General features: G+C 48.0%; 1 protein-coding gene and 1 non-coding gene across 2 annotated transcripts; both read left to right on the top strand.

Annotated features, from left to right (window-relative positions):
* Nucleotides 1-141: 141 nt before the first annotated feature.
* LOC135826501 (sorting nexin-2-like) lies at nt 142-26,490 on the top strand. The gene is made up of 13 exons (XM_065339108.1): nt 142-584; nt 10,647-10,754; nt 11,215-11,356; nt 11,811-11,931; nt 12,267-12,345; nt 14,233-14,346; nt 17,008-17,101; nt 21,504-21,640; nt 22,608-22,676; nt 22,939-23,088; nt 23,615-23,695; nt 24,383-24,454; nt 25,444-26,490. Exons 1-13 carry the CDS (start codon nt 216-218, stop codon nt 25,522-25,524), a joined length of 1,617 nt encoding a protein of 538 aa, XP_065195180.1. The 5' UTR covers nt 142-215; the 3' UTR covers nt 25,525-26,490.
* Trnam-cau (transfer RNA methionine (anticodon CAU)) lies at nt 22,199-22,270 on the top strand. Its single transcript has one exon. It is a non-coding gene; the product is annotated as a tRNA-Met (tRNA).
* Nucleotides 26,491-26,719: the final 229 nt, after the last annotated feature.

Raw genomic sequence — 26,719 nt, 5'->3', positions numbered from 1 at the left:
TGCTAGCATGCTATCTACGTGTGACATCACATTTCCGTTTGCAGCAAGACCAGATGACTCCGCTGTACTCCACTGGCACTGACTCAAAGGCAGACAAAGATCATGAAGATGTCAAACAGAAACGCGATCGAATGCTGATGAAGACGCTGTACGAGATTTGAGAAAGTTTTTTTTTATGATCTGTGCATTCATCGCGATGTCGATGTGGCGATACGATGGCATCTGAAACGACAGAGCAGCCTAGCTCGCCTCGACCGAGCTTGTCTCTCTCAAATCTATCGGAAGATTCAGAGGACGTAGTCTTGGTGCGCGTCGACGGAGGAGCTGTTCTGATGGCGACTCCGGTATCAGATGGAGAAAGCTTGCATGTGGGCACCAATTTGGACACATTTCCTGAGGAATCGTCTGGTTCCCACTCTCCTTCGGAGTCGCCCAAAACCGAGGGAGAGGCCACTGCTGCCGAAGCCACCATGCCAGCTGAATGGGATGGAGAAGCGACGGGGCGCATGACCGACGAACTCGAGGCCGAGTTCGAGGCTTTCCTGAAAGCTCAGTCAGATGGTGGTGCTACGGAGAGCGCGACTGTGAGTCCAAGTTCATTCATATTGTTTGACTACGCACCATACGGTTTACCATCCTTTCTTGGTAACTAACTAACTTGCACCGGCTTCACCCCCCTACGTTGGCTTGTGCTTGATGGTGAATCATGAAACACTTTGTGTATCGGATCCATTCCCAACACAAACACCGCACAGGAAATGGGTGAATTCAACGGAGCTCGGAAAATAATAATAATTCACTGATTGAGATATCAGTGCATAAACCTTTTCAAGTTTCAAGTTCGCAGTATGCAATGTATATGAAGCGAATAGCAGTAGCGCCGTTTTGTGTTTGATTATAATTTATTATCACTAATAATTGGTGGGATTAGAAGCGGTGAGGCCTCCTGCAGTTTCATACAGAATTACAGATGGAGCGGACTCGCCCCCTTCTATTTACACTGCAACGTTCGAACACATTTTCGTAGTTAAAACAACGTTTCGGCATATAGCCCTCATCAGGTTTGCAATGATGTGCACTCTACAAAGGAGCAGCAAATATACTGTGCTGTGCTGTGTTTGCGCCAAATGTGTCAGCTACAAAGGTGGCGAAAGGGATTGGTGATATATTAATATCCAGATACGATATATTCACAGTAGTGCCCAGCCAGCATTAGTGTTTACTTGCGGCCGCAAGTTGCGGATTTCAACAGCTTCTCGCAGTTTTCTGCTTGCTCTGTCGCCTGCCCTTGCCAGGACTGACACAGCCGAGAACACACTATCCGCAGCAGCTATACTCTCGCCAGAATGTTTGTCGCGCACGTGGTCACCCCATGGCTTATCGAGAGTGCGACGGCGTGCCTCGCCATTGTGCTCCCGAATTCTTGTTTCCAAGGAGCGTTCCGTCTCCCCTACATACGTTTCCCGGCACCATTTGCATTGCAATTCGTAGACTACATTCTTTTTCATACATACTCGTTCGCCTCCAGACTGACAGGTAATGCAAGGCCCTAGTGGACGTCCTCTCCGTCTTTTTTCAGTAATGTTGGGCTCGTTTACGCACTTGGGTGGTAACAGCGCCGAACGGCACAGTTGACGCCTGAGGCTGCCCGAGTGCTCGTATACGACACGTACCGGCAACTTGTATTTCCGTATTGCTTTGTTCACATGGTGGTGTACTTCATCGGACTTGAACGGTAGTTTAAGGAAGGCAGAGCGGGGATTACCGCGTCGTCTACGCCGAGGTTTCCTGGCAGCTTCCCTTGCTTCCGATATGATACTGTCTGGGTAGTTATTTATGCGCAGTTGTTTGTGTATTTTTTGTTCGCTCTCGGCTTGCATCATGGGGTTAGACGATAGTCGCTGTGCCCTTAGAAATTGAGATTGAGCAACGGCTAACTTGATGTGGTGAGGAACTGCCGATGAATAATCCACCAGTAGGCCACTACTGCATGCCTTCTGGAACAATTTGAATGACAGCTCTCCGGTTTGCCCAACCGCGATCGTTACGTCCATGTAGTCTATGCAGCCACTGTCACAACTTAATTCATGCGTGAATTTGATACGTTCGTGGCTGGCGTTGAATCTTTCTATGAGCTCCAGAAGGCGCTGCCTACCATGTGTCCACAGGATGATGATATCGTCGATGTATCGTCTGAACAGAATAGGTTGGAAGGGTGAGTCCTGAAGAAGTCGTGTCTCAATGGTGTGCATAAACAGGATGGCAAATGGAGGTGCCAGGTTGTTCCCCATAGCAACCCCATCTAGCTGGTGGTAGATCTGTCTGCCAAATCTGAAGAAGTTATGACCCAGAACAAACTTCAGTAGTGTCCTGACTTGGGTCACGCTCAGCCCGAGCATATCAACTCTGTTATAGTGTTGCTCTAGCACGTCACTAACGGCATTCACGCCCTCTTCGATCGGTATGCTGGGATACAAACCCACCACATCCATCGTAGCCAGAATCGTTCCAGCAGGTGCTTTAAGGCCAGGGTATATGGTGCGGATATTGTCTAGCGCGTCTTTGGTGTTGATGAGGTGCGATGGGACAAATGCAAGCAGTTGATGCAATATGCGTTCGAGAACCACCGAAATTCCTGTGACTGGACTGTCACAAGCAGAGACAACAGGTCGGAGGGGCAAATTTTGCTTGTGGTCCTTTGGAAGACCGTATAGTTCCGGGAATCGTGTGTCATGAGGGAGTATTGCAGTCAGAAGATCAGGATCCATATTCGTGCATTGCTCTTCCAGTATGGATTTAACCTCTTTCTCATACGCAGTGATAGTTAGATCCACTTTTCTGTACATAGTGCTGTCAGACAGAAGTGCCTCTGCCTTCTCCAGGTAGAGTTCCTGTTTCATAGCTACTAGCTTCTTGCTCTTGTCGGATTGCTTTATCACTACACTGGGGTCATGACGAAGTTCTCTCAGTCCGTCGCGTTCCTCTTGCGTCATATTATGCTTGGGAGGTCTTTGTTTGCCATATGCTGCCAAAACTTCGTCCTTGAAGTTGGCCATCTTTCTTTCCCCATCCTGGCTCATTCTGGGCGGTTGCTTGAAGCCATGCTTCTTTAGCTTCCACAGCCTGCGATCACACTCGGTACCGGTATCGTGGTCGTCCTCTGGCTGGTCCACACCCTGAGGCCGCGCCTGCTGCCATCTCAAAGTGTAGGCCATCCGTTCTACGGAGGTGACCACTTCTGATTTCTCACGACTGGTTAACTTGCCCGTGGACGGTACAAAACCGGGTCCCAGTTCCAATACCCGTCTGGCATTGTCTGTTACACACGAGTCCATGACAAGCGTTCGCCGAGAATGCTCCATTTCCGTCCGGCCGGGACTACCCAGGGCTGTCCCACTCTGGTAGGACGACGCGGGCAAACATGCCTCATGCGCTTCCCTGGCATCTTCTTGGGCTTGAAGCCTAGACAGCTTCCATCGAAGCCTTGCATTGGTACGGACCAGAGGACGACCACGATACCGGTACCGAGTGTGATCGCAGGCTGTGGAAGCTAAAGAAGCATGGCTTCAAGCAACCGCCCAGAATGAGCCAGGATGGGGAAAGAAAGATGGCCAACTTCAAGGACGAAGTTTTGGCAGCATATGGCAAACAAAGACCTCCCAAGCATAATATGACGCAAGAGGAACGCGACGGACTGAGAGAACTTCGTCATGACCCCAGTGTAGTGATAAAGCAATCCGACAAGAGCAAGAAGCTAGTAGCTATGAAACAGGAACTCTACCTGGAGAAGGCAGAGGCACTTCTGTCTGACAGCACTATGTACAGAAAAGTGGATCTAACTATCACTGCGTATGAGAAAGAGGTTAAATCCATACTGGAAGAGCAATGCACGAATATGGATCCTGATCTTCTGACTGCAATACTCCCTCATGACACACGATTCCCGGAACTATACGGTCTTCCAAAGGACCACAAGCAAAATTTGCCCCTCCGACCTGTTGTCTCTGCTTGTGACAGTCCAGTCACAGGAATTTCGGTGGTTCTCGAACGCATATTGCATCAACTGCTTGCATTTGTCCCATCGCACCTCATCAACACCAAAGACGCGCTAGACAATATCCGCACCATATACCCTGGCCTTAAAGCACCTGCTGGAACGATTCTGGCTACGATGGATGTGGTGGGTTTGTATCCCAGCATACCGATCGAAGAGGGCGTGAATGCCGTTAGTGACGTGCTAGAGCAACACTATAACAGAGTTGATATGCTCGGGCTGAGCGTGACCCAAGTCAGGACACTACTGAAGTTTGTTCTGGGTCATAACTTCTTCAGATTTGGCAGACAGATCTACCACCAGCTAGATGGGGTTGCTATGGGGAACAACCTGGCACCTCCATTTGCCATCCTGTTTATGCACACCATTGAGACACGACTTCTTCAGGACTCACCCTTCCAACCTATTCTGTTCAGACGATACATCGACGATATCATCATCCTGTGGACACATGGTAGGCAGCGCCTTCTGGAGCTCATAGAAAGATTCAACGCCAGCCACGAACGTATCAAATTCACGCATGAATTAAGTTGTGACAGTGGCTGCATAGACTACATGGACGTAACGATCGCGGTTGGGCAAACCGGAGAGCTGTCATTCAAATTGTTCCAGAAGGCATGCAGTAGTGGCCTACTGGTGGATTATTCATCGGCAGTTCCTCACCACATCAAGTTAGCCGTTGCTCAATCTCAATTTCTAAGGGCACAGCGACTATCGTCTAACCCCATGATGCAAGCCGAGAGCGAACAAAAAATACACAAACAACTGCGCATAAATAACTACCCAGACAGTATCATATCGGAAGCAAGGGAAGCTGCCAGGAAACCTCGGCGTAGACGACGCGGTAATCCCCGCTCTGCCTTCCTTAAACTACCGTTCAAGTCCGATGAAGTACACCACCATGTGAACAAAGCAATACGGAAATACAAGTTGCCGGTACGTGTCGTATACGAGCACTCGGGCAGCCTCAGGCGTCAACTGTGCCGTTCGGCGCTGTTACCACCCAAGTGCGTAAACGAGCCCAACATTACTGAAAAAAGACGGAGAGGACGTCCACTAGGGCCTTGCATTACCTGTCAGTCTGGAGGCGAACGAGTATGTATGAAAAAGAATGTAGTCTACGAATTGCAATGCAAATGGTGCCGGGAAACGTATGTAGGGGAGACGGAACGCTCCTTGGAAACAAGAATTCGGGAGCACAATGGCGAGGCACGCCGTCGCACTCTCGATAAGCCATGGGGTGACCACGTGCGCGACAAACATTCTGGCGAGAGTATAGCTGCTGCGGATAGTGTGTTCTCGGCTGTGTCAGTCCTGGCAAGGGCAGGCGACAGAGCAAGCAGAAAACTGCGAGAAGCTGTTGAAATCCGCAACTTGCGGCCGCAAGTAAACACTAATGCTGGCTGGGCACTACTGTGAATATATCGTATCTGGATATTAATATATCACCAATCCCTTTCGCCACCTTTGTAGCTGACACATTTGGCGCAAACACAGCACAGCACAGTATATTTGCTGCTCCTTTGTAGAGTGCACATCATTGCAAACCTGATGAGGGCTATATGCCGAAACGTTGTTTTAACTACGAAAATGTGTTCGAACGTTGCAGTGTAAATAGAAGGGGGCGAGTCCGCTCCATCTGTAATTCTGTATGAAACTGCAGGAGGCCTCACCGCTTCTAATCTCTTGGTTCTCCTCTTCTAGGAGCGAGGCGCCATGGCGATACTTGCAATGGGGGTGCAAACTCCAGAGGAGCCAGTGCCAGTTGTCGTTTCTTCTTCAATGCCGGCGGGAGCGTATCATCCCACGGTTCATCACGCAATCGGTTCGGCCACCTCCAGCCTCAAGGCACAAGAGTGTTCGACAGCAAAGACGCTTCCAGTACTGTCTCCGACTTCTGAGCGACGCAATACAGGACAAGTGCGCAGAAAGGGACTTCCGTACAAGACAGTGCCGGTACTTCTGCGAACAGCTTTGGTCGTTTTCCAGGGAGGACTACGTGCGTATTCGCGCCCTGCGGCGCTGTGTGGTTACGGAGGAGCGCATCCGTACCAATGCAAGGCTTCGATGGAAGCTGTCTAGGCTTCAAGCCCAAGAAGATGCCAGGGAAGCGCATGAGGCATGTTTGCCCGCGTCGTCCTACCAGAGTGGGACAGCCCTGGGTAGTCCCGGCCGGACGGAAATGGAGCATTCTCGGCGAACGCTTGTCATGGACTCGTGTGTAACAGACAATGCCAGACGGGTATTGGAACTGGGACCCGGTTTTGTACCGTCCACGGGCAAGTTAACCAGTCGTGAGAAATCAGAAGTGGTCACCTCCGTAGAACGGATGGCCTACACTTTGAGATGGCAGCAGGCGCGGCCTCAGGGTGTGGACCAGCCAGAGGACGACCACGATACCGGTACCGAGTGTGATCGCAGGCTGTGGAAGCTAAAGAAGCATGGCTTCAAGCAACCGCCCAGAATGAGCCAGGATGGGGAAAGAAAGATGGCCAACTTCAAGGACGAAGTTTTGGCAGCATATGGCAAACAAAGACCTCCCAAGCATAATATGACGCAAGAGGAACGCGACGGACTGAGAGAACTTCGTCATGACCCCAGTGTAGTGATAAAGCAATCCGACAAGAGCAAGAAGCTAGTAGCTATGAAACAGGAACTCTACCTGGAGAAGGCAGAGGCACTTCTGTCTGACAGCACTATGTACAGAAAAGTGGATCTAACTATCACTGCGTATGAGAAAGAGGTTAAATCCATACTGGAAGAGCAATGCACGAATATGGATCCTGATCTTCTGACTGCAATACTCCCTCATGACACACGATTCCCGGAACTATACGGTCTTCCAAAGGACCACAAGCAAAATTTGCCCCTCCGACCTGTTGTCTCTGCTTGTGACAGTCCAGTCACAGGAATTTCGGTGGTTCTCGAACGCATATTGCATCAACTGCTTGCATTTGTCCCATCGCACCTCATCAACACCAAAGACGCGCTAGACAATATCCGCACCATATACCCTGGCCTTAAAGCACCTGCTGGAACGATTCTGGCTACGATGGATGTGGTGGGTTTGTATCCCAGCATACCGATCGAAGAGGGCGTGAATGCCGTTAGTGACGTGCTAGAGCAACACTATAACAGAGTTGATATGCTCGGGCTGAGCGTGACCCAAGTCAGGACACTACTGAAGTTTGTTCTGGGTCATAACTTCTTCAGATTTGGCAGACAGATCTACCACCAGCTAGATGGGGTTGCTATGGGGAACAACCTGGCACCTCCATTTGCCATCCTGTTTATGCACACCATTGAGACACGACTTCTTCAGGACTCACCCTTCCAACCTATTCTGTTCAGACGATACATCGACGATATCATCATCCTGTGGACACATGGTAGGCAGCGCCTTCTGGAGCTCATAGAAAGATTCAACGCCAGCCACGAACGTATCAAATTCACGCATGAATTAAGTTGTGACAGTGGCTGCATAGACTACATGGACGTAACGATCGCGGTTGGGCAAACCGGAGAGCTGTCATTCAAATTGTTCCAGAAGGCATGCAGTAGTGGCCTACTGGTGGATTATTCATCGGCAGTTCCTCACCACATCAAGTTAGCCGTTGCTCAATCTCAATTTCTAAGGGCACAGCGACTATCGTCTAACCCCATGATGCAAGCCGAGAGCGAACAAAAAATACACAAACAACTGCGCATAAATAACTACCCAGACAGTATCATATCGGAAGCAAGGGAAGCTGCCAGGAAACCTCGGCGTAGACGACGCGGTAATCCCCGCTCTGCCTTCCTTAAACTACCGTTCAAGTCCGATGAAGTACACCACCATGTGAACAAAGCAATACGGAAATACAAGTTGCCGGTACGTGTCGTATACGAGCACTCGGGCAGCCTCAGGCGTCAACTGTGCCGTTCGGCGCTGTTACCACCCAAGTGCGTAAACGAGCCCAACATTACTGAAAAAAGACGGAGAGGACGTCCACTAGGGCCTTGCATTACCTGTCAGTCTGGAGGCGAACGAGTATGTATGAAAAAGAATGTAGTCTACGAATTGCAATGCAAATGGTGCCGGGAAACGTATGTAGGGGAGACGGAACGCTCCTTGGAAACAAGAATTCGGGAGCACAATGGCGAGGCACGCCGTCGCACTCTCGATAAGCCATGGGGTGACCACGTGCGCGACAAACATTCTGGCGAGAGTATAGCTGCTGCGGATAGTGTGTTCTCGGCTGTGTCAGTCCTGGCAAGGGCAGGCGACAGAGCAAGCAGAAAACTGCGAGAAGCTGTTGAAATCCGCAACTTGCGGCCGCAAGTAAACACTAATGCTGGCTGGGCACTACTGTGAATATATCGTATCTGGATATTAATATATCACCAATCCCTTTCGCCACCTTTGTAGCTGACACATTTGGCGCAAACACAGCACAGCACAGTATATTTGCTGCTCCTTTGTAGAGTGCACATCATTGCAAACCTGATGAGGGCTATATGCCGAAACGTTGTTTTAACTACGAAAATGTGTTCGAACGTTGCAGTGTAAATAGAAGGGGGCGAGTCCGCTCCATCTGTAATTCTAATAATTGGTGATTGCTGCAATTCAGGTTATGACTACTAGCGCTGAGCGCTATCCCTAGCACCACAGACACTATCCTGTGGACTTAGACATTTCGCTACAATTTTCATGAGGCTGAACGCTCACTGTCCGGTACAGTCAGACCTCGCTTAACCGCACACAAACGTTTTCCACGAAAATACCCGGACAGGCGAGGGAACCGGATAATCGAACACAGTCACATACTGTATGTATGCAGGACATATGCTGCAAATCGGTAACCAACGATTTTTTTCTGGATTGCGAGGGATCCGGATAAAAGAGGACCGGATAAGTTGCCGTGGTTGGCTATCACCCCTCTCTCGCACTTTGCGTGCCAATTGGTCATGAACCACGAGTGGAGTGAAATAAATAAATAAATAAAGCGAGGTCTGGCTGTACTCTAGATTGCTATGGGAAGGAGCAAAGTAGAGTGCTATTCAGGATGACCTGCACTGATTCGGTTGTTGTTGTTGACTTTTATTTTACTTCACCAAATGCACAGGCATGATTGCCTTCTCCTAGGTCCGGTTCTCACAGAAAGATGTTAGGTGCATCAACTCTGCACAACATCCCTGCACTACTGCAGTAACTGCCTGCGTAAATAAGGAGCAGGGGGAGATAAACTGCTTGTGCACACACGCATGATATACGGCCGCGTTTTGAAGAATCTGTTGACGCGCACGCATGCTTTTTTTTACTTCGATCATGCATGACAGTTTTGTCTCTCCTAGTGGTAGTGTCCCTCTGGGGCAGGTGGTTGCCACCAGTGTTGGCCGTGACAAGTTTTACTGTACGTACATCCATACACCTGCAGTTGCAGCTTGAAAAGGTGCCCGACGTCACCTGAAGCATGGTCTGAACACTGTAGCTATGTGCACAGACTTTATAATGCACTATGACTGTAGACTATGGTAATCAAATTTCAAAGCAATGGTTCAAACATGCAGCTCCCCAGCGCTCAGGGTGCAGTCTTTGCAAGAAGTAACAGCAGTCTCTTTGACCAGATACAATCTAAAGTCCTGGCCCGAGAACTTTGATCTCATGAATAAAATAGTGCCGAACGCTAGCAGCCCTAGCACCGCACACACACACGCGCGCACACACACACACACACACACACACACACACTATTCATTGCACTCGAGCAAGGCGCTACTTTATTCATGAGGTTGAATTTCTCTAGCCAGAACTGTAGAACGGCTAAATGGCCATGAAGGACTGGTCTTGACATTCTCTAGCCGTGATCAATTGTTCGACAGAGGAAGGAAGACGGCGGTGAGACAAACAATGCCAACCTACAGCTGTGCCTCAGTGCACTACTGTCGGGCGCTGAGAACGAACAGGCTAGGATTTCACCAAGCACAGCATACCGATATATACACAGTGACTCAACTGTGCATACACTGTAATACATTGGATTTTTTATAAGAATGACCTAGACTACGAGCAAGAGTCCATAAACAAGAGTATGCAACTGTGATCTCTTTTCTATGGGCCAGATGCACGGCGCACTCGCCGCACTGCCTTCATTACATCATTCAGCTGCAGTCCGCGCATTGCGGAAAATCAAACACCGCGCTTTCCCTCTGGTTTGAAATGAATTTTCGTACGGAACTCGAGTTCACGCGCCAAAATTTAGAGATCGCGTAGGTACTGGAATGAATCCAGCAAAAACGGATGGGCTCGTACGAGAAACTGTGGGTTTAAGTGCATGCTTTCAGAGCGTGATGGAGGCAAGTTACGTAATGAAGGCAGCGCGCCGCGCACTGGCCCATAACCACAGTTGCATACTTGTTTATGCACTCTTGCTACGAGGCTAATCCCACAGCTCTTCGACACAGAACAGTGCTGTATGCCAATTGTTACAAAGGTACCCGTGCTTACTGAAAGACCGATAGAATTTATAAAAGAAATGCAACACCCCAAATTGTGTCATAGTCACCCCTGTCTAAGGTTCTCATTTCTGCCATGCTCTTTTTTCTTCCGCAGCTGGAGATGGATGAAGCTGCGCTGTACCAGATGGAAGTCACGGTGACGGAACCGATCAAGCAAGGCGAAGGCATGTCTTCCTATCTAACCTACCATATCACAACTAAGGTAACCGTGTGCTTGCCCCCCCCCCCCTTGTCGGGCATTGGTTGTGAGACATACCCCCCTTGTCGGGCATTGGTTGTGGGACTTACTACCCCCACCCCCCACCCCCGATCTCTGACCCTGGTATAATCAGGCATGGTGGTGGCCTGGCACGAGCGAAACTTCTCTAAACTGGCTGTGTTTCTCAAAACAATTATTCTATAGCCGGTGGTAACGCGAGTGTGCCAACTTTACGTTTTTTTAGGTAGCCTTGCAGTGATGAAACTTGAGTTCTAATCCTGCTGTGTTCCGCTAAAGACATGTTTTGATCTAGATGTGTAGTGCCTGGTGATGACGATGGAGCAACTCTCAGAAATAGCGGTAGAGCCTGAGGAGAGGATACATTCAATTGTGTAACTCCTTTACGCTTGATTCTATGCCTGACGACTTTCTACGCTTGTGTTCGTTTTATATTCGTTCTCAGACCAATTTGCCTCAGTTTCGCAGCTCTGAAGTGTCAGTTCGTCGCAAGTACAGCGAGTTCCAATCGCTGCAGTCTCGTCTAGTCAATACCTACCTGAAGAAAGGCTGTCTGCTGCCACAGCTGCCCGAGTCTAACACCATAGGTATGATCATTCATGATTGTGTCAATCTCATTGTTGCTGTTACTGTTGTTACTGCTGCTCCTCCTGCTGTTGCTCTCTCTCACTCTCTCTCTCTCACTCTCTCTCTCCCTCCCTCTCTCTCTCTCTCGTCTCTCTCTCGTCTCTCTCTCTCTCTCTCTCGTCTCTCTCGTCTATCTCTCTCTCTCTCTCTGTCTCTCTCTCTCTCTCTCTCTCTCTCTCTCTCTCTCTCTCTCTCTGTCTCTCTGTCTCTCTCTCTCTCTCTCTCTCTGTATCTCTGCATCTCTCCATCTCTCTCTCCCGCTTCTTCTCCCTCTCTTCCCTCCCCATGTACCCAAATAGAGCATCTAAATTGCAATCTCATTGTACGATTTGCGTTTGAATTGTAACTCACAACGGTGCCTTTTCTTTTCTACCTATATGCTTTTCATTTCCTGTGCCCTGATCAAATACATAGTTTCAACCGTGGGCAGTGCTGTGGGCATGACGCGTAGTCGAGCCATCCAGCCGCAAGCCCAGTCAAGTACATCGTGTGCAGCGATGGACTTAGTCGAACGGAGGCGTGCTGCCTTGCAGAGGTACGGTACTGGAATTCCCTACCCATGGGTAGCGGAATTTTGCATGGTGGTGTTTTTTTCCATTCCCGTTTTCACTGACTGTGATTTCAGCAGAGCTGGTACTCTAGTATGACTGGATAGGTATATTAATGGTGTGTTGTGTGTCTGTCTGATAGTCTGTACGTCTGTCTGTCTGTACGTTTGTCTGTCTGTGTGTGTAAGTGTGCATGCATCTGTGTGTGTATCTCCCCCCCCCCCCCTCCCTCCCTCTCTCTCTCTCTCTCTCTCTCTCTCTCTCTCTCTCTCTTTCACTCATTCTCTCTCATTCTCTCTCACTTCTCTCCCCTTTATTGCAGGTATCTCAATCGTGTAGCTTCTCATCCGCTCTTGCGTCTCGACTCTGACTTCCATGAGTTTCTACAGGCCAATCATGAGGTATGTAGCCATTCTCATAGGCTCGCTCTGGCATACCTCAATGTTCGCTTATTTTAGACGCAAGGATGAGGATGCCTTACCAGGGTTTTTTTTATTATCAATGTCCCTGAGGTTGGAGTGTCTTTGTTGCACACTGCTCTCTCTCTCTCTCTCTCTCTCTCTCTCTCTCTCTCTCTCTCTCTCTCTCTCTCTCTCTCTCTCTCTCTCTCTCTCTCTCTCGCTGTACTGCAAAGTAGATGTTTTTTGGCCAACTGCAGTTGCGTACTGATTGCTTGCATATACACTTTTGAAGTCTTGCACTCCTGAGGCGTCTGGGCTTCATTTGCAGTGCACTATTGTTATTTTAGAGCAGTGTTTTGCACTCCAGGTCCCCTTATAGAACTGATTAGGGCGCGTTCAGACTGGCGTGAATAGCCGCCGGAAAGCTGCAGCGTAATCCCGGGAATCGCAATCACACTGCACGTGTATCCCGCTGGAATGGCCAGTACATGTGAAGCTTGGGCATTTGAAAAAATTTGAGTTGACTCAGTTTGAGTTGGATATCAAAATAAACTAATTCAGTCTGTTGAGATACTGGATCATTGTGCTTTTGCTTGTGCTTGTCGACGGAAAGAATACTATGTCCGGAGTGTTTGGGGCTTGGTTGGCATTCATACGCTCCGCGATCAGAGTATGCTTCTCGTTCGCAGTAAGCGTTTTGTCTGCAGAGCGGCCCGCAAAAATCACCACGTACAGCTCCGTGAACTCCCTCTCAATTGCTGAGTCGAACAAAGATTTCGGCATGATGGGAGAAGTTGGCAGTCTAGAAGTCAAAGCTCAAAACTCAAAAGCATGCAGTCGGACTGCAAGAGTAGAGGCTGAAATAAAACGAAAAGACGGAACATGTGCTGCAAGGATATCAAAAGCGCTCCGCGTGCCGCCGGAATCTGCATTCCACTGGCCTGCAGAGTGGTGGGAAACCTTTTCCGTGTTTACGCTGGCGGGAACGTCACGTGAGCGATTCACCTTGACAACTTTCACATTCCGCTTGTTTTTTACGCCAGTCTGAACGCGCCCTTACCGGGAAGTTATCAGTTGGCATTCTGGTTTCGAATTGGCTCGTGTAGGCTACTTCAACCAAGCACCTTCGCATCGAAGACCAAGTACAGTAAATCCTAGAGTACATAAACCAGAGTATGCAACTCAGGATGGTTCCTGTGGGAGCGTAATCCGTCCAGTACGTCATTTCTGACGGCATGGTAAGCCAGAGGTACGGTGAAAAGTTGCGTAACCAGTCACGGTGGTGCAGGTCACTGAGTTTGTCCTGATTTCGATCTTTCGATACGGATAGCCTGGTGAATTTACTTGCGAGCGGATGTACGCAGCGTACACAGTCACACAGAAACACCGAAATCCTAAAACAGTCTAAAATCATGCAAACTTGGCTGATTTCCGGACTGTGAAACACAAAAATTTGAGCTGTACACAAGTCGCAGCTTGGCTGACCTCATCAGGGTGACGTCGTGCACGAACTGCGGTGTTTCAGATCTGATATGCACATTTGCACACTCTGGTTTATGTGCTCTTGGTAAAACCTGTAACTACACTTGTAAAGACCACCGTAAACTAGCGACCAGCCTAGAACTGCAGACCACTTCGCCAGGCACAGACGGTCTCACATTCATTATTATGGTTGTGCGGTGCAAACCTCTAACTAAGGACCACCTGTCACTAAAGACCACTTTCTCTGGCCCCAAGGGGTGGTCGCTAGTCACAGGTTTACTGTGTGTGAGTGTAGTTCACATGCACTCTTAGGGTCACGGTAGTTCTTCTTACTAGTGCAACTGCTGGATACTGCAGTGCATAATCTTATGCAGTAATTTGGTCTGTGCTGCCTGTGTTATGCAGATTGAGAAACCTGTTGGCGTTTCCGTGATGAGCACCGAAGGTGTCACGAAACTGTTCAAGGGTGTCACCAACGCCATTGCCAAGATCACAGCGAGGATGTCCGAGTCGGACGACGTAAGGTTGCACGTTAGGTGTGCGTGTCTTGCTGTCCGCTTGCCTGCTTGCCCTGTGTGTGTGTGTGTGTGCGTGCGTGCGTGCGTGTGTGTGCAAGCGTGTGTGTGCAAGCGTGTGTGTGCAAGCGTGTGTGTGCAAGCGTGTGTGTGCAAGCGTGTGTGTGCAAGCGTGTGTGCAAGCGTGTGCGTGCACGTGTGTGTGTGTGTGTGTGTGCTTGAAGGTGTAATGTTGTACCTGCCACCTTTGTTGGTTCCAGGATTCATATACTTTCTATTTGAAGTATACATACCTGTTAACCATGGACTACTTCTGGCTAGATTAACTCTTGTGTAATCATGGTGCTAATGAAGCTTGTATCAGATCCACTCTGATTTAGCCACCCACACTAGTAGCAAGTACAGATAGACTCCCTCTAATTCGAATACGGTATAATTCGAACATTCCGTGTAATTCGAACTTTTTCGTCGTACCGATCTTCTGCAAGTCACTTCAAGTCAAAATTGAATGCATATTTCGAAGTACGAAAAGTGCGCCGGTTGGATAATTCGAACCCAGTCTTCGTACAGACGAGTTGTTTACAGTACATTGGCTATGTCCTTTGAACGCTTATTTCGAAGTGAGATTGAGTTGCTATCCTTGTAATTCGAAGTTCATTCTTTTCTCCTTCTCTAGCCAAGAGTAGCTCGAAAATCGATCAATGGTCCGCTGCAGGATCGACTATAGCGTTCAAGAAACCCACCTTCTCTCGAAATTTGATTCAAGCCCGTGCGAGGCAAATTGCAAAGGTTTGATTGAAGACGACTTCTTCCAGGTGGCTGACTCTCTTCGCAGATCTCGATGGCCTTTCTTGCCGCGCCAGCGCGTGCGCAGAGATGTTGGCGCACAACAACACTATTGTCGTAAATATTGTCTATGCCTATGCTCCACTTCCGTTCTTCAGAACGACGTGCTGCTGTCCGGTGCTGCTGTCCGACGGCCTTTCATGACGCGGATTAGGCAGCGCAGTTCTTTTCCGTTGAAATAATTGTTTCAGGAAAGCTGCAGTGACTGTTACCTCTTCACTAGAAGATGAAGATAATGTCAAAATGATTTTGTGTCGATCCAGTGTTTTGATGACCCGTTGTACATGACCGGTACGACCACCTATGTTTCGTTGATGCAAATAAAAATGTGCAAAAAATATTCGGCCTGCGATTTCAAGCATTTTGACATACATATCAGTGCATGGGGCTGCATTTGGATAATTAGAAGTTCTGGATAATTCGAAGTTAGGTCCTGGCAATTTGAGGTTCGAATTAAAGGGAGTCTACCTGTATTACCTTCACTGGGGGCCGGGGTAACTGTAGTTGGATCCCGGGACGGATACCCTGATGCCGTCAATCCTTTTTCTGCACCTTGTCCTCACCCACTTACTGAGGTGTGGTGAGCCCATAAGTGGGATCATTTTCAAGTCCACCCAGAGTTTTGGGGATTTCAGGGGGCGTCGGCCGTTGGGCGGTTCAATAGCCAATTGAGTCATCTTTCCAAGATTCCTTTTGAGTCTCTCTCCCCTCTCCCGGGGAGACCCACGTGACCAGTTTTGGCAGTGAGCAACAAGTACAAGAAAGTACAAGTGTGTGTGTGTGCATGCATGCATGCGTCACTGCAACTGCTTTTCCGTTTTATTTGTTTGTTTTGGCCTTCAACAAGACAAAGTGTCTTCAGTTTTTTTTCGGAATGCCGAAGACATTTTACAGAGTTGTACTTGTTCTCCATGCCGAAAGGCAAGTGTGTTTTCAACGATCGCTGGTTGTTTTTGGACCCGTACAAAGACTGGCTAGTTCGCTAAGAACTCAGCGATGGAGAAGCTCGATGGTGACGGTGGCTCTACTACTTGTAGTATTTTATTGATGATCAAATCTTCGATTATTGACATTCTGAATCAGTGAACCTCTGCTTGGCTACGGATATGTGGTGTCTAGCGACTGTATGACATCTGTGAATACCCTTGAAATGCCCCTGAATATCCCCTGAAATTTTGTGTATATGTTGTGCTACGAACCCTGTGCACAAATCTTCGGAAACCCAAGCCAAGTCCGTCACGGAGTTGTGAAACTCTTTCCTTTTCGGTGATAACCAACCATGTTGTCGTGAACGATGTCGTTACCATGACGACGGTGAAGCAATAGCCATGTAATTATGTAGCAAGAAGGACCCATGAGTGTGTGTGATCCCCGGTAGCCTAATCGGTAGGGCACTGTCCCGGAAAGACAGGGGTGCTGGGTTCGAATCCCGCTCGTGGATCCTTCTTTTGCAACAATTAGAAGTAAATGCAGCTGTTACAATGTAAGTTCATTTCAGTCAGCACATACGCTCACATCATATATTAAAGTTTCCGTCACGGTTGCCATTGTTGTTGCTATAGTAACGATGTTTTGTAACTATCACCCCTTACTCTAGCTATGCCATATAATGGTTTGTTTCTACACCATATTTGGCCTTCTCTTCTTCCATACGTGAACTGGAACGTTGTTATACGTAAGAACTTCTCAGTCCTCTCTGGTGTGGTGCTAAGCGAGTGCGTTATTGTTGGCTTGTGCTAAGTGCTATCGCGGTCTGCGCGACAACTTCGCAACACATGTTTCATTTCTTTTCTTTATACTTCATGTTCCTGTCTTGCAGTGGTTTGATGATAAGCACAAACAGTATGATGCTCTCAGCAAAAATCTTAAATCTCTTCACACGGCTCTCGAGGGTCTGGCTGCAGATCGCAAAGGTAAGAACGTACTCTCATCCCCAGCTGTCGAGCGTAATTGATGAGCGCGTTGAATTGATCACACAGGTCCATGATGTTCAGGAAATGGAGTCGGCGCGCCGTCTATAATGCGGAGCTGACGAGTGCTCATTGGCCGTAGGAGCCGGTATAAAAAGACTCTACTTGCTTTCGTCATGCATCATTATGCTCAATTCGTCAACAGGGTTGCATGCAATTTTCATGCTCTCGTCATCATGTCTGCCTCGTGCATGAACATCTCGTCCGGACTTTCGGAGCTCGTGCACAAATTTGGTGGTGCTAACTACGATAAAGCCGTGTACTTCCACCCGAACGTGAATAAAATCGGGCAAGATGCATGGAGAATCGATAACGCCGACATCAAAACCTATCTCAAACCCCTCGTAGGTGAAGAGACCATCATCTGGGCGGGCATTTACAAAACTCCCATGTGGTACCTTCAACCGACGGATTTGATTGCTTTCCACGCTTTCGTCGTCTTTCAAACGAGAAACTGGTGGTGGCCGGCGGAAAAAACCACCGACGGTGTCAGCATATGCAGAGGCAAGACTCGTTCAAGCGTGAGATCTTCCTATCGAAGCACCAATCGAAAAACTCCGATAGAGGAGATTATTGCTGACCAATCACATGTAAATCTGCAGGATATGATAGATTTCCTCTACGACTCCAATCTCGTCAAGGGTATTTACAACGTTGTAACAAACAGCTGCCATACGTTTGCCTCCGCTCTGTTCAACGAACTTGCAGCTACCCACTACGTCAATCACATCGAACTTCGACATGCCAAACCCATCGACTCGGAGCATGCAGTCAAATGAGTGCTCGACCCCCATCCAGACACACATTTAACAGATATGTTGATTTTAAATAAATTAGTTAGGTCCATCTGGGCTTTCATGAGCGTGATGATGCTCTTCGTTGGGATCTGGCCGTAGAAGGCACCCAACTTGGCCATATAGTTCTCCATATGTTGACTTGTTGTTGCGTGCTTCTTCAGGGACGTCATGTCCCTCCATTGATTGTCGCTGCATGGGGGAACAGATCAAAACATGTATAAGATCTCTGGTATTTCAAATAAAGAGAATTGCACGACAGATCACTTACCATGAACAAAGAAACTCGGGCTGTAGACCGGCCTCCAGCTTTTGGCGATGCCCCTTCGACATCAAGTGGTCCACGAACGGCTGGAGGCCGGTCGCAGTTTTGGCGCAGACGGAACAGCTAAATAGCATATTAGCTGGTTTTGTTGAATGGGACTGAACAAGGTGGATCCAATCACTTTTATCCCCACGCAAACGCGCTTGAGGCCGGTCATGGTTTTTCCACACAGAGAACAGCTAAACAGCATGATGTCGGTTTGTTGAATGGGACTGATCAAGGTGGATCCAATCACTTTTATCCCCACCCAGTTGTTTGATGTTCGTTGGTGGAAGGGTGCGGCGCGCGCGCAGTTCAACATTAACACTCTGCGCGATGATCATGGAGTCCGCCGCTCAGGATGTGAAGCGGGTAAATTGGACGGTAGAGTGAATACTACATGGTGAATATCTCTTTGAAACGTGTGGGATTCACATGGTAGATTGTTGAAACTCGCGCGATAAAGAGAATGATCATGGTGACCGCCACTCACTACCCAATCAAGATGTGAAGGCATAACGATAGGATCTGTGCACATAACAACAAGATTTGCTAATAGGGTACATGACCTGTACACATAAGATCAAGAGTACATAACCCAAGAGTGTGCAACTGCCTGCACAACCTCTATGCTGTGCTGCGACGGCAGAACTTCACATCACGTGACATGGTTCAAAAGGTTATGCTGGCAAACAGTGCAAAGTGACCACAAGAGAGTTGTACCCAAAGCTGGGCTGCGTACAACCCAGTATCTATCATGCACTAGAGTGCACGGGTTCATCACGTGATGTGAAGTTCTGCCGTCGCAGACCCCATAGCTGGAGTTGCACACTCTTGTTTATCTACTCTTGATAAGATTATTAGGGTTTGCTGAGTGTTGTTGTTGTTGTGGTGATCTGTAGAGGGGACGGTTTCAAATAGGACATAGGTTGCAAACCGGAACGGACTCAATATTCACTTTCTCTCTTGGTATTTTGATTAGAAAACATATGTCACAGTGAGACTACGATGTGTTATACTCCGAGCCAAAATTTCATGGCTCTGCGATGACCAGAAGCGCCATATCAAGCAGGTGAGTTTTTGACGTGTTGCTTCGTACTGCGACTTGAGTTTTACGACTTTCGAAAAATCAACTTCTTGTCGCAGGTAAACAGCGGCTCACCTCTCGCCAATAAAGCACCGCATACCAATCAAAACTAATGGAAGCACACACAAGGCTTATTGTTACTCTGTACTGGCCGTCGTGGAGCGATAGCAATTACCTAATTTCAGACCCAGAGTGAACTTGACGTGCACTCTAAAACGTGTCCGGTTTGGAGCCACCTCTGATTTGAACTTTTTTGAAGCGAAAAATTGGGCAACTTGGAGGCAATGGGTCAACACAAAGGAGTGGCTCAGTTCGATTGACTCTGGCCCCAGAGCAAACTTCAACATGCCAGTTTCCTTCCACAAACATATTTCGAGTGAAAAATCAACGCTGATGATCGGTTTGGGTCTATACAAATTTGGCTGTCAAAGCGTCCCAGTATCGAGCCGTCCCCTCTACACAAAAAAAGCACTCGTAGGAGGACTTCTTCAGCTGTAGGACCTGCACACATAAAAAGAGTAGAGTTGGCATGGTAATAGGATTGTCATGGTGATAGGGTTGCGAGGGCTACTAGGGGGTTAACTTGGGGTTATCGTCTCCAGAAATATTAGGATTATCGTCATGGCGTTAGGGTTAGGTTTATCTTCACCAGAAATATTAGGGTTATCGTCATGGTGATAGGGTTACTGTAGAACGGGTAATTTTAGCGACTATTAATTTTAGCGTTTTCCCACGCGCTTTTCCCATTGTCAACCGGTTAACTAGCGACGTTTTATTTTAGCGATTTTCAGCGATTATACTCACGGATCACCAGTGCACTATTAATGTCTCAACGGATTAGCGACTTGAAACTTTAGCGAAAATGAGTAGATTGCTAAATTCGCTAAAATCACCCGTTCTACAGTATCACCACCAGCAAAATTTAGGGTTATCGTCATGGTGATAGGGTTAGGGTTAGGGTAATCGTCACCAGGAATATTAGGGTTATCGTCATGGTGTTAGAGTTAGGTTTATCGTCACCAGGAATGTTAGGGTTATCGTCATGGTGATAGGGTTAGGGTTATCTTGGAGTTATCATCACCAGCAAGAGTACATGAAAACCAGAGTGTGCAGCTTGGGACTTTTTCTACTATGGGTGTCTGTCACGGCGGAATTCCGTGATTACATCATATTTCGCGCAGATCTGAAGCGGGAAATGGCGTAGTGCGTACAACTGAGCTGCAGTTGTGCAGAAAGAGACCTGCTTGAATCCTGCTTGTACGCACTACATCACAAAAATGATGTAATCACGGAATTCCGCCGTGACGGCAACCCATCCGAGCTGCATACTCTGGTTTTCATATACTCTTGTCACCAGAAATATTAGGGTTAGGGCAATCGCCATGGTGATAGGGTTAGGGTTAGGGCTATCGCTATGGTGATAGGGTTAGGATTACCGGGGTTATTAGGGTAAATATGCCCCGATTTTTAGGGTTAAATCGCATTACATCATTGATGATGTCATATGTAAAACGCTCCGATTTTAGGTTAAATCGCAAATTTTAAATCGGAAAAATTTGGGTTAAATCGCCCCGGGTTTTAGGGTTAAATCGGGATTACGTCATCGATGACGTCAGTGACTTGGTACACCCATAATACTTTCTACTGCCATGTGCCCCATGCCCACCGCTTGATTGACTACGTTTACACTGGACATGTGACTTGTGGCAACACATGTGTGCCAATAGCCTGCATTCCGCTATGCCCTGCGTGGTATTGGGAGTTATTCGACTGTTGTTTTTTTGCTAAACTGAAAGCCTGCTCTTTTTCAGGTTTTGACTTACAAGTAGCACCCATGCGAATGGTCTCTAGCCTCACTGCCAGTGTTGCATTGCGCTCCATCTCGTTCTCCATTTGCACTGGTTACTCAACTAACTTAAGAGCTTTGCTCTCCACTGCTATTGCTTATTGACAAACCGTATACTGTCGATGTGCGTTTGCAGTGTGTGCAACTTGTTGCAACCGTATACCTAAAATGGTTGTCTCTCCCCTGTTGTTGCTGCTGCTGCTGCTGCTGCTGCCGCCGCTGCTGCTGCTGCTGCTGCCGCTGCTGTTGTTTCTCTGCTGCTGGGATTGCTGCTGCTGTTCCTTTCTTATTTCTGTGTGTATTCCTGTACTCAGACTTAGCCAACACATCGTCAGCACTGAGCAGGGGTGTGGACATTCTCAGCGGCTGTGAGACCAATGTGGAATTCTCCGAAGCTCTGGCGCAGTTCGCCACAGTTCATGAGAACATCCAGCAAATACGCTTGAAGCAGGTAATACTTCTAGACAAACACTAGGATTTGAAACATTGAGAAACCGGGTCCTCACTGGATCTGGATCTTTCGAAATTTATCTCTTGTCATGTAGAACTTTGTGTGTGAAGTATACCAAGGTGACAGTCGGAAAACATTCCGAAATTTGAAATGCAGAATCACCTAGGGCATGTTCGATTGGTAGGATCGGGATCCGGATCCACTGGATTCGCACCCCTTCGATTGGTCGAATCCGGATCCTTCGGATTTGGATCCGCAGGGTTGGCCGCATCCAACGGATCCAAATGTGACCTTTGTGCGTACAGTCAACTTCGCTAATAACGCCTGCGGATATAACGACAATTCGCGAATAACGACAGAATTTCCATGCCCAGAGCAAAGTCCCATCCCAAAATAAAGTGTTCAGTTGACTCTGAAGGATCCGACGGATCTGAGATCGGGATCCCGATCCTTACCAATCAAACATGCTTCTAGTGATATGGATCGGGATACCGATCCTTACCAATCGAAAATGCCCCTAGTGATATGGATGGCTTTTTGAAAGGAATTCATGTATCGAGCAGAGTGGCGCAGCGGAAGCGTGCTGGGCCCATAACCCAGAGGTCGATGGATCGAAACCATCCTCTGCTACTTTTTTTTTCTTTTTTTCTTGTTCTAGTCCCTTGCCCATGTTCCCACATGAGCAGGTTTGTCGTCTACGTCATCACCAGGATTTCTTTCTCTCTTTCTTTTTTTTCTTCTTCTTTTTCTCTGATGTTTGTATGTACGAGTAATAAGCGCATTGCGCATTGCCAAATATGGAAGGTATGAGTAATGCATGTGAGTACGCTGGGATCAGCAATGCACTGTTCATCACCCCCAGACGACCATGCGCAGGTGGCTGTGAAGGGTGTTCATGGTACAAATTACGTCATTGCGTAATGGGCTTATTATTAGCCTGTCTCTGTATGTTGTTGTTGTTATGTAGGTGGATACTGATTTCTTCATCATGAGTGAAATGATCAAGGACCACCTGACCATGCAGACGTCCATCCGAGTGAGTACTCCAGTTATCATTCAATGTATCGCCCGGTGTGGCCCTGATGCCGTGTTTTGTAGATTGCCATTGAAACCATCGTGTGCAAAGCGCACGAATTCCAACACCGTCAGTCGTTGTTGCACAGTGTGAGATATGTACATGTATGTGTATGTGCATGGTCGTATGTATGTGTGTGTGTGCACGTGTGTGTGTGCATATGTCTATTCGTCTGTCCACTTTTCTCACTACATGTGTGTTTGTGTACGTGTGTAAACATCAGGCGTGCTTCCAACAGCGTATCCTAGCCTTCCAGTCCTGGCAGAGCAGTCAGACAAGCCTGCTGAAGAAACGCGACGAGGAGACGCGACTCCTAGTGGCCAAGACACTGAAGCGAGAGAAGGTGGACTATTGTCGCGAGGAAATCTCACGGGTGAGTAGTAGTGCCGCTTCGGCTTTGTGTGTGGGTGTGTACGGGCGTGGGGGTGCGTGTGTGGGGGGGGGGGGTGTGGGCAACGGGTACAATCAACCTTGTGATAACAACCTCGAGTATAGCAACAATACCCACCCAATCTTCAGACCTAGTTACCATTTGACAGCATATTTTCAGCCTTACGAATGGCGACCCTTTTTTTCTCGTGCAAGACCGGGGGTCGTTATTTGCACGCTTGACTGTATAGAGAGACTGCACCACCAATCCCTAACATGAAGCCCGACAGAAGGGTCTACACTCATGATTTCTTGCCGTTGTCCGCAAAGCTCGGTGCTGCCAAAGACACAGACTGCAGTGTGGCTTCTCAATCAACAGTTCTCATTGCTCTTACGTCATAGTAACTCTATCGATAAAAGCTGCTGGGCTCTGTTGAATCATTGTAGTAGCTTTTCTTCTTCTCCTGTTGCTGTGGCTGCTGCTGTTGCTACTGATGCTGCTCTTGTTGCTTTTCCGCTCTTGTATGCAGTGGGAGAAGCGTGTGGAGGAAGGGCAGAAGGAGTTTGAGTCAATATCCAAGACAATCCAGGAGGAGATCAAGCTGTATGAGGTATGATTGTATTGTGGACACTGAGACGGTAGATAATATTAGAAATAGGTAGCTGGTGTAGGGTCAATACTGAAGTGTGCAAGTTCAGCCACTAGTCTATTTCAGTGTGATGTGAATTATTTGTGAATATTGCAATATTCAACCTTCAACCTAAACTACTGAGAGGACTTTGGTCTGGGTGGTTGTGAGCGCGCATGTGTGTGTGTGGGGGAGGTGTCCGTGTGTGCGTGCGTACTGATGTATGTTCTCTCTCTCTCTCTCTCTCTCTCTCTCTCTCTCTCTCTCTCTCTCTCTCTCTCTCTCTCTCTCTCTCTCTCTCTCTCCCTCCCTTTCTCTCTATCTATCTATCTATCTCTATCTCCCCCCTCCCTTTCTCTCTCTCTCTCTCTCTCTCTCTCTCTCTCTCTCTCTCTCTCTCTCTCTCTCTCTCTCTCACACTCTCTCTCACACACTCTCTCTCTCCCTCCCTCCCTCTCTCTCTCTCTCTCTCTCTCTCTCTCTCTCTCTCTCTCTCTCTCTCTCTCAATCTATCTATCTATCTATCTCTATCTCCCTCCTCCCTTTCTCTCTCTCTCTCTCTCTCTCTCTCTCTCTCTCTCTCACTCACTCTCTATCTATCTCTCTCTCTCTCTCTCTCTCTCTCTCTCTCTCTCTCACTCACTCGTGCCACTAACTGTGTGTGTATAGACTGAACGTTTGAAGGAGTTCAGGGCTGGATTGATACAATATTTAGAAAAGCTTATGCGCCACCAGCAACAAGTAAGTGCATTGACATGCTACATTGGTGCTGGGTGGACTTCATTCTTTGGATCTCAGCTCTCGCATTTAACAGCTGTATAAGATTGGTTTTCGCATGTCCCTGGTGTACATGTATGTATACCGTAGTATCTTGTATTAAAGCCTGTCTCGTACAGAAGCCTGTTTTGAATACACGCCTGATTTTTCAAGATACACTGTCATCACATAAGCCTGGTCTTAGTGCTGACACACATAGAAATACCTGGTTTGAGTAGAAGCCTGATGTGAATACAAGCGTAGCCCTGACATCAGCTTCTACAGGAATAAGGCCGGCTTTAATACGCGACTTTGCGGGTAGTTGTATACAGTCGTGGAGAGTCTGAGTGGTGCCGGATGAAATCAATCCCCTTGATCTCAACTCTCATCTTTACCAGCTATACAATGTTGGATTTCACATAGCCCCGATGTATGTGTAGTCATGTACAGTGGTGCCGAATGAAGTCCATCCCCGGGGTCTCAACACTCAGCTTGACCAGCTACACGATGTTGGATTTCACATGGCCCCGGTGCATGTACAAGTTGCGCTCGCTGAAATCCGGCCCAACTTGCAAAGCTGGTGCCCTCAACTTCCACGTCCCTTGACGCCCTGGAAGTGGAATGAATGCGGCTGCACGTACACGTACAATGATGTAATCGGAACTGGTCCAGGGCGTCAGCTTTGCACTTTGGGTCGGATTTCAGTGAGCGCAACTGTACTTTGAAGTACATTCTCATTTTTCCTACATCTTGTAGTGCGATATTGGATCGGGGTGCCAGATTTTTTCGGCCACCTCAGTTCACTCATGTGCCTGTGTGTGTGTGTGTGTGTGTGTGTGTGTGTGTGTGTGTGTGTGTGTGTGTGTGTGTGTGTGTGTGTGTGTGTGTGTGTCCGTCTGTCTGTCTGTGTTCGTGTATGTCTTCGTGTGTCTCTGTCTTTGTGTGGCCGTTTCATGTGCTGCTCTTGCTGATAGATGAACAAGCACTGGGAGGAAATGCTGACCATTGCCAAGGCAACTTCGACTTCTTCAGTGGCGCCGTTGACTGAGACCTGAGTGCGCTCACTAGTCTCGATAGCGTATGTTCATGACAAACATCAACTCTGCGCGACAAACATCATGTGATGTGACCATGTGACCTGATCATGTGACCGTGTGATATGGACCTGGTGCATTATCGGTGGTGTCCTGCGATTTTGCTGTCGGTGTGCGTGCGCGTATGCGTGTGTAGCTACATTGCACATGTGACCGGGAAAATTCTAGAAAATTCCTCTGCGCAATCTGGATAGAACACGCCCGCAGTGCTACTACTGTCGTGTGTAGCATGGGCATCCCCCATACTCTTCTTTTCCGCTGTGTATCTGACTTGATACATGTCAAGCGGAGTGGTCGGCTGGCCGAAATGGCTGTCAGACATGATCCTAACCCGTTGTCATCATGCCCATTTCATTTGAAATTTGAATCTATTCTCTATCGTTCTATTTTCGTTGCGCCGTTGCTTGGCACCGAAGCTGCTCGATCGCTGCGCGTGGCGAGAGGTTTTTGGTCAATGGGTATATTACTAAGCACTTCGTCCCCTATTCATCCAATTTGCGTTGGAATAACCTACTCCATGTTGCCCGTTCACGCTGAGAGCAATTTGTTACGCGTTTTGCCCAACTCCCCCCCCCCCCCCCTAGTTCTGTTTTCTGATTTATTATATTTTCTGTATTTTCACTTCATTTTCAGTATTTTCATTTCCACTGAACTTGTATTCTTCTTCTACTCTTCTGATTCTGGATTTTTGACTTCTGCTGTCAATAGAACGCAACCGTCCTTGTTCCTATTTCCTAGCCCTTTATCTACGTTCACTGTTTCCGTATTTTCTTCGGACTATTCTGTGATGAGTTGGCACTTGCAGCCTACTCAGCTGCGCCTCATCCAGTTTTTGTAGGCCATGCCATTTCGATAGAGCAGTTTGTCTAGTCTTGATGTGAATAGCCACAACGAACCAATCTGCAATCTCAATCTATCTGGCTCTTGTCTGTTCAGCTCCCTATTGTGTGTGTGTCTGTGTATCCTTTTTCTGCACCTTGTCCCCACCCACGTACTGAGGTGTGGTGAGCCCATAAGTGGGATCATTTTCCAGTCCACCCAGAGTTTTGGGGATTTCAGAGGGCGTCGGCCGTTGGCCGGTTCAATAGCCATCTTTCCAAGATTCCTTTTGAATCTCTCTCCCAACTCCCGGGGAAACCCACATGACCAGTTTTGG

Source organism: Sycon ciliatum, chromosome 10, assembly GCF_964019385.1.
Source record: "Sycon ciliatum chromosome 10, ocSycCili1.1, whole genome shotgun sequence".
NCBI lineage: Eukaryota > Metazoa > Porifera > Calcarea > Leucosolenida > Sycettidae > Sycon > Sycon ciliatum.
The sequence above is the reverse complement of the archived record's forward strand: the minus strand, read 5'-3'. Positions and strand labels throughout refer to the sequence as shown.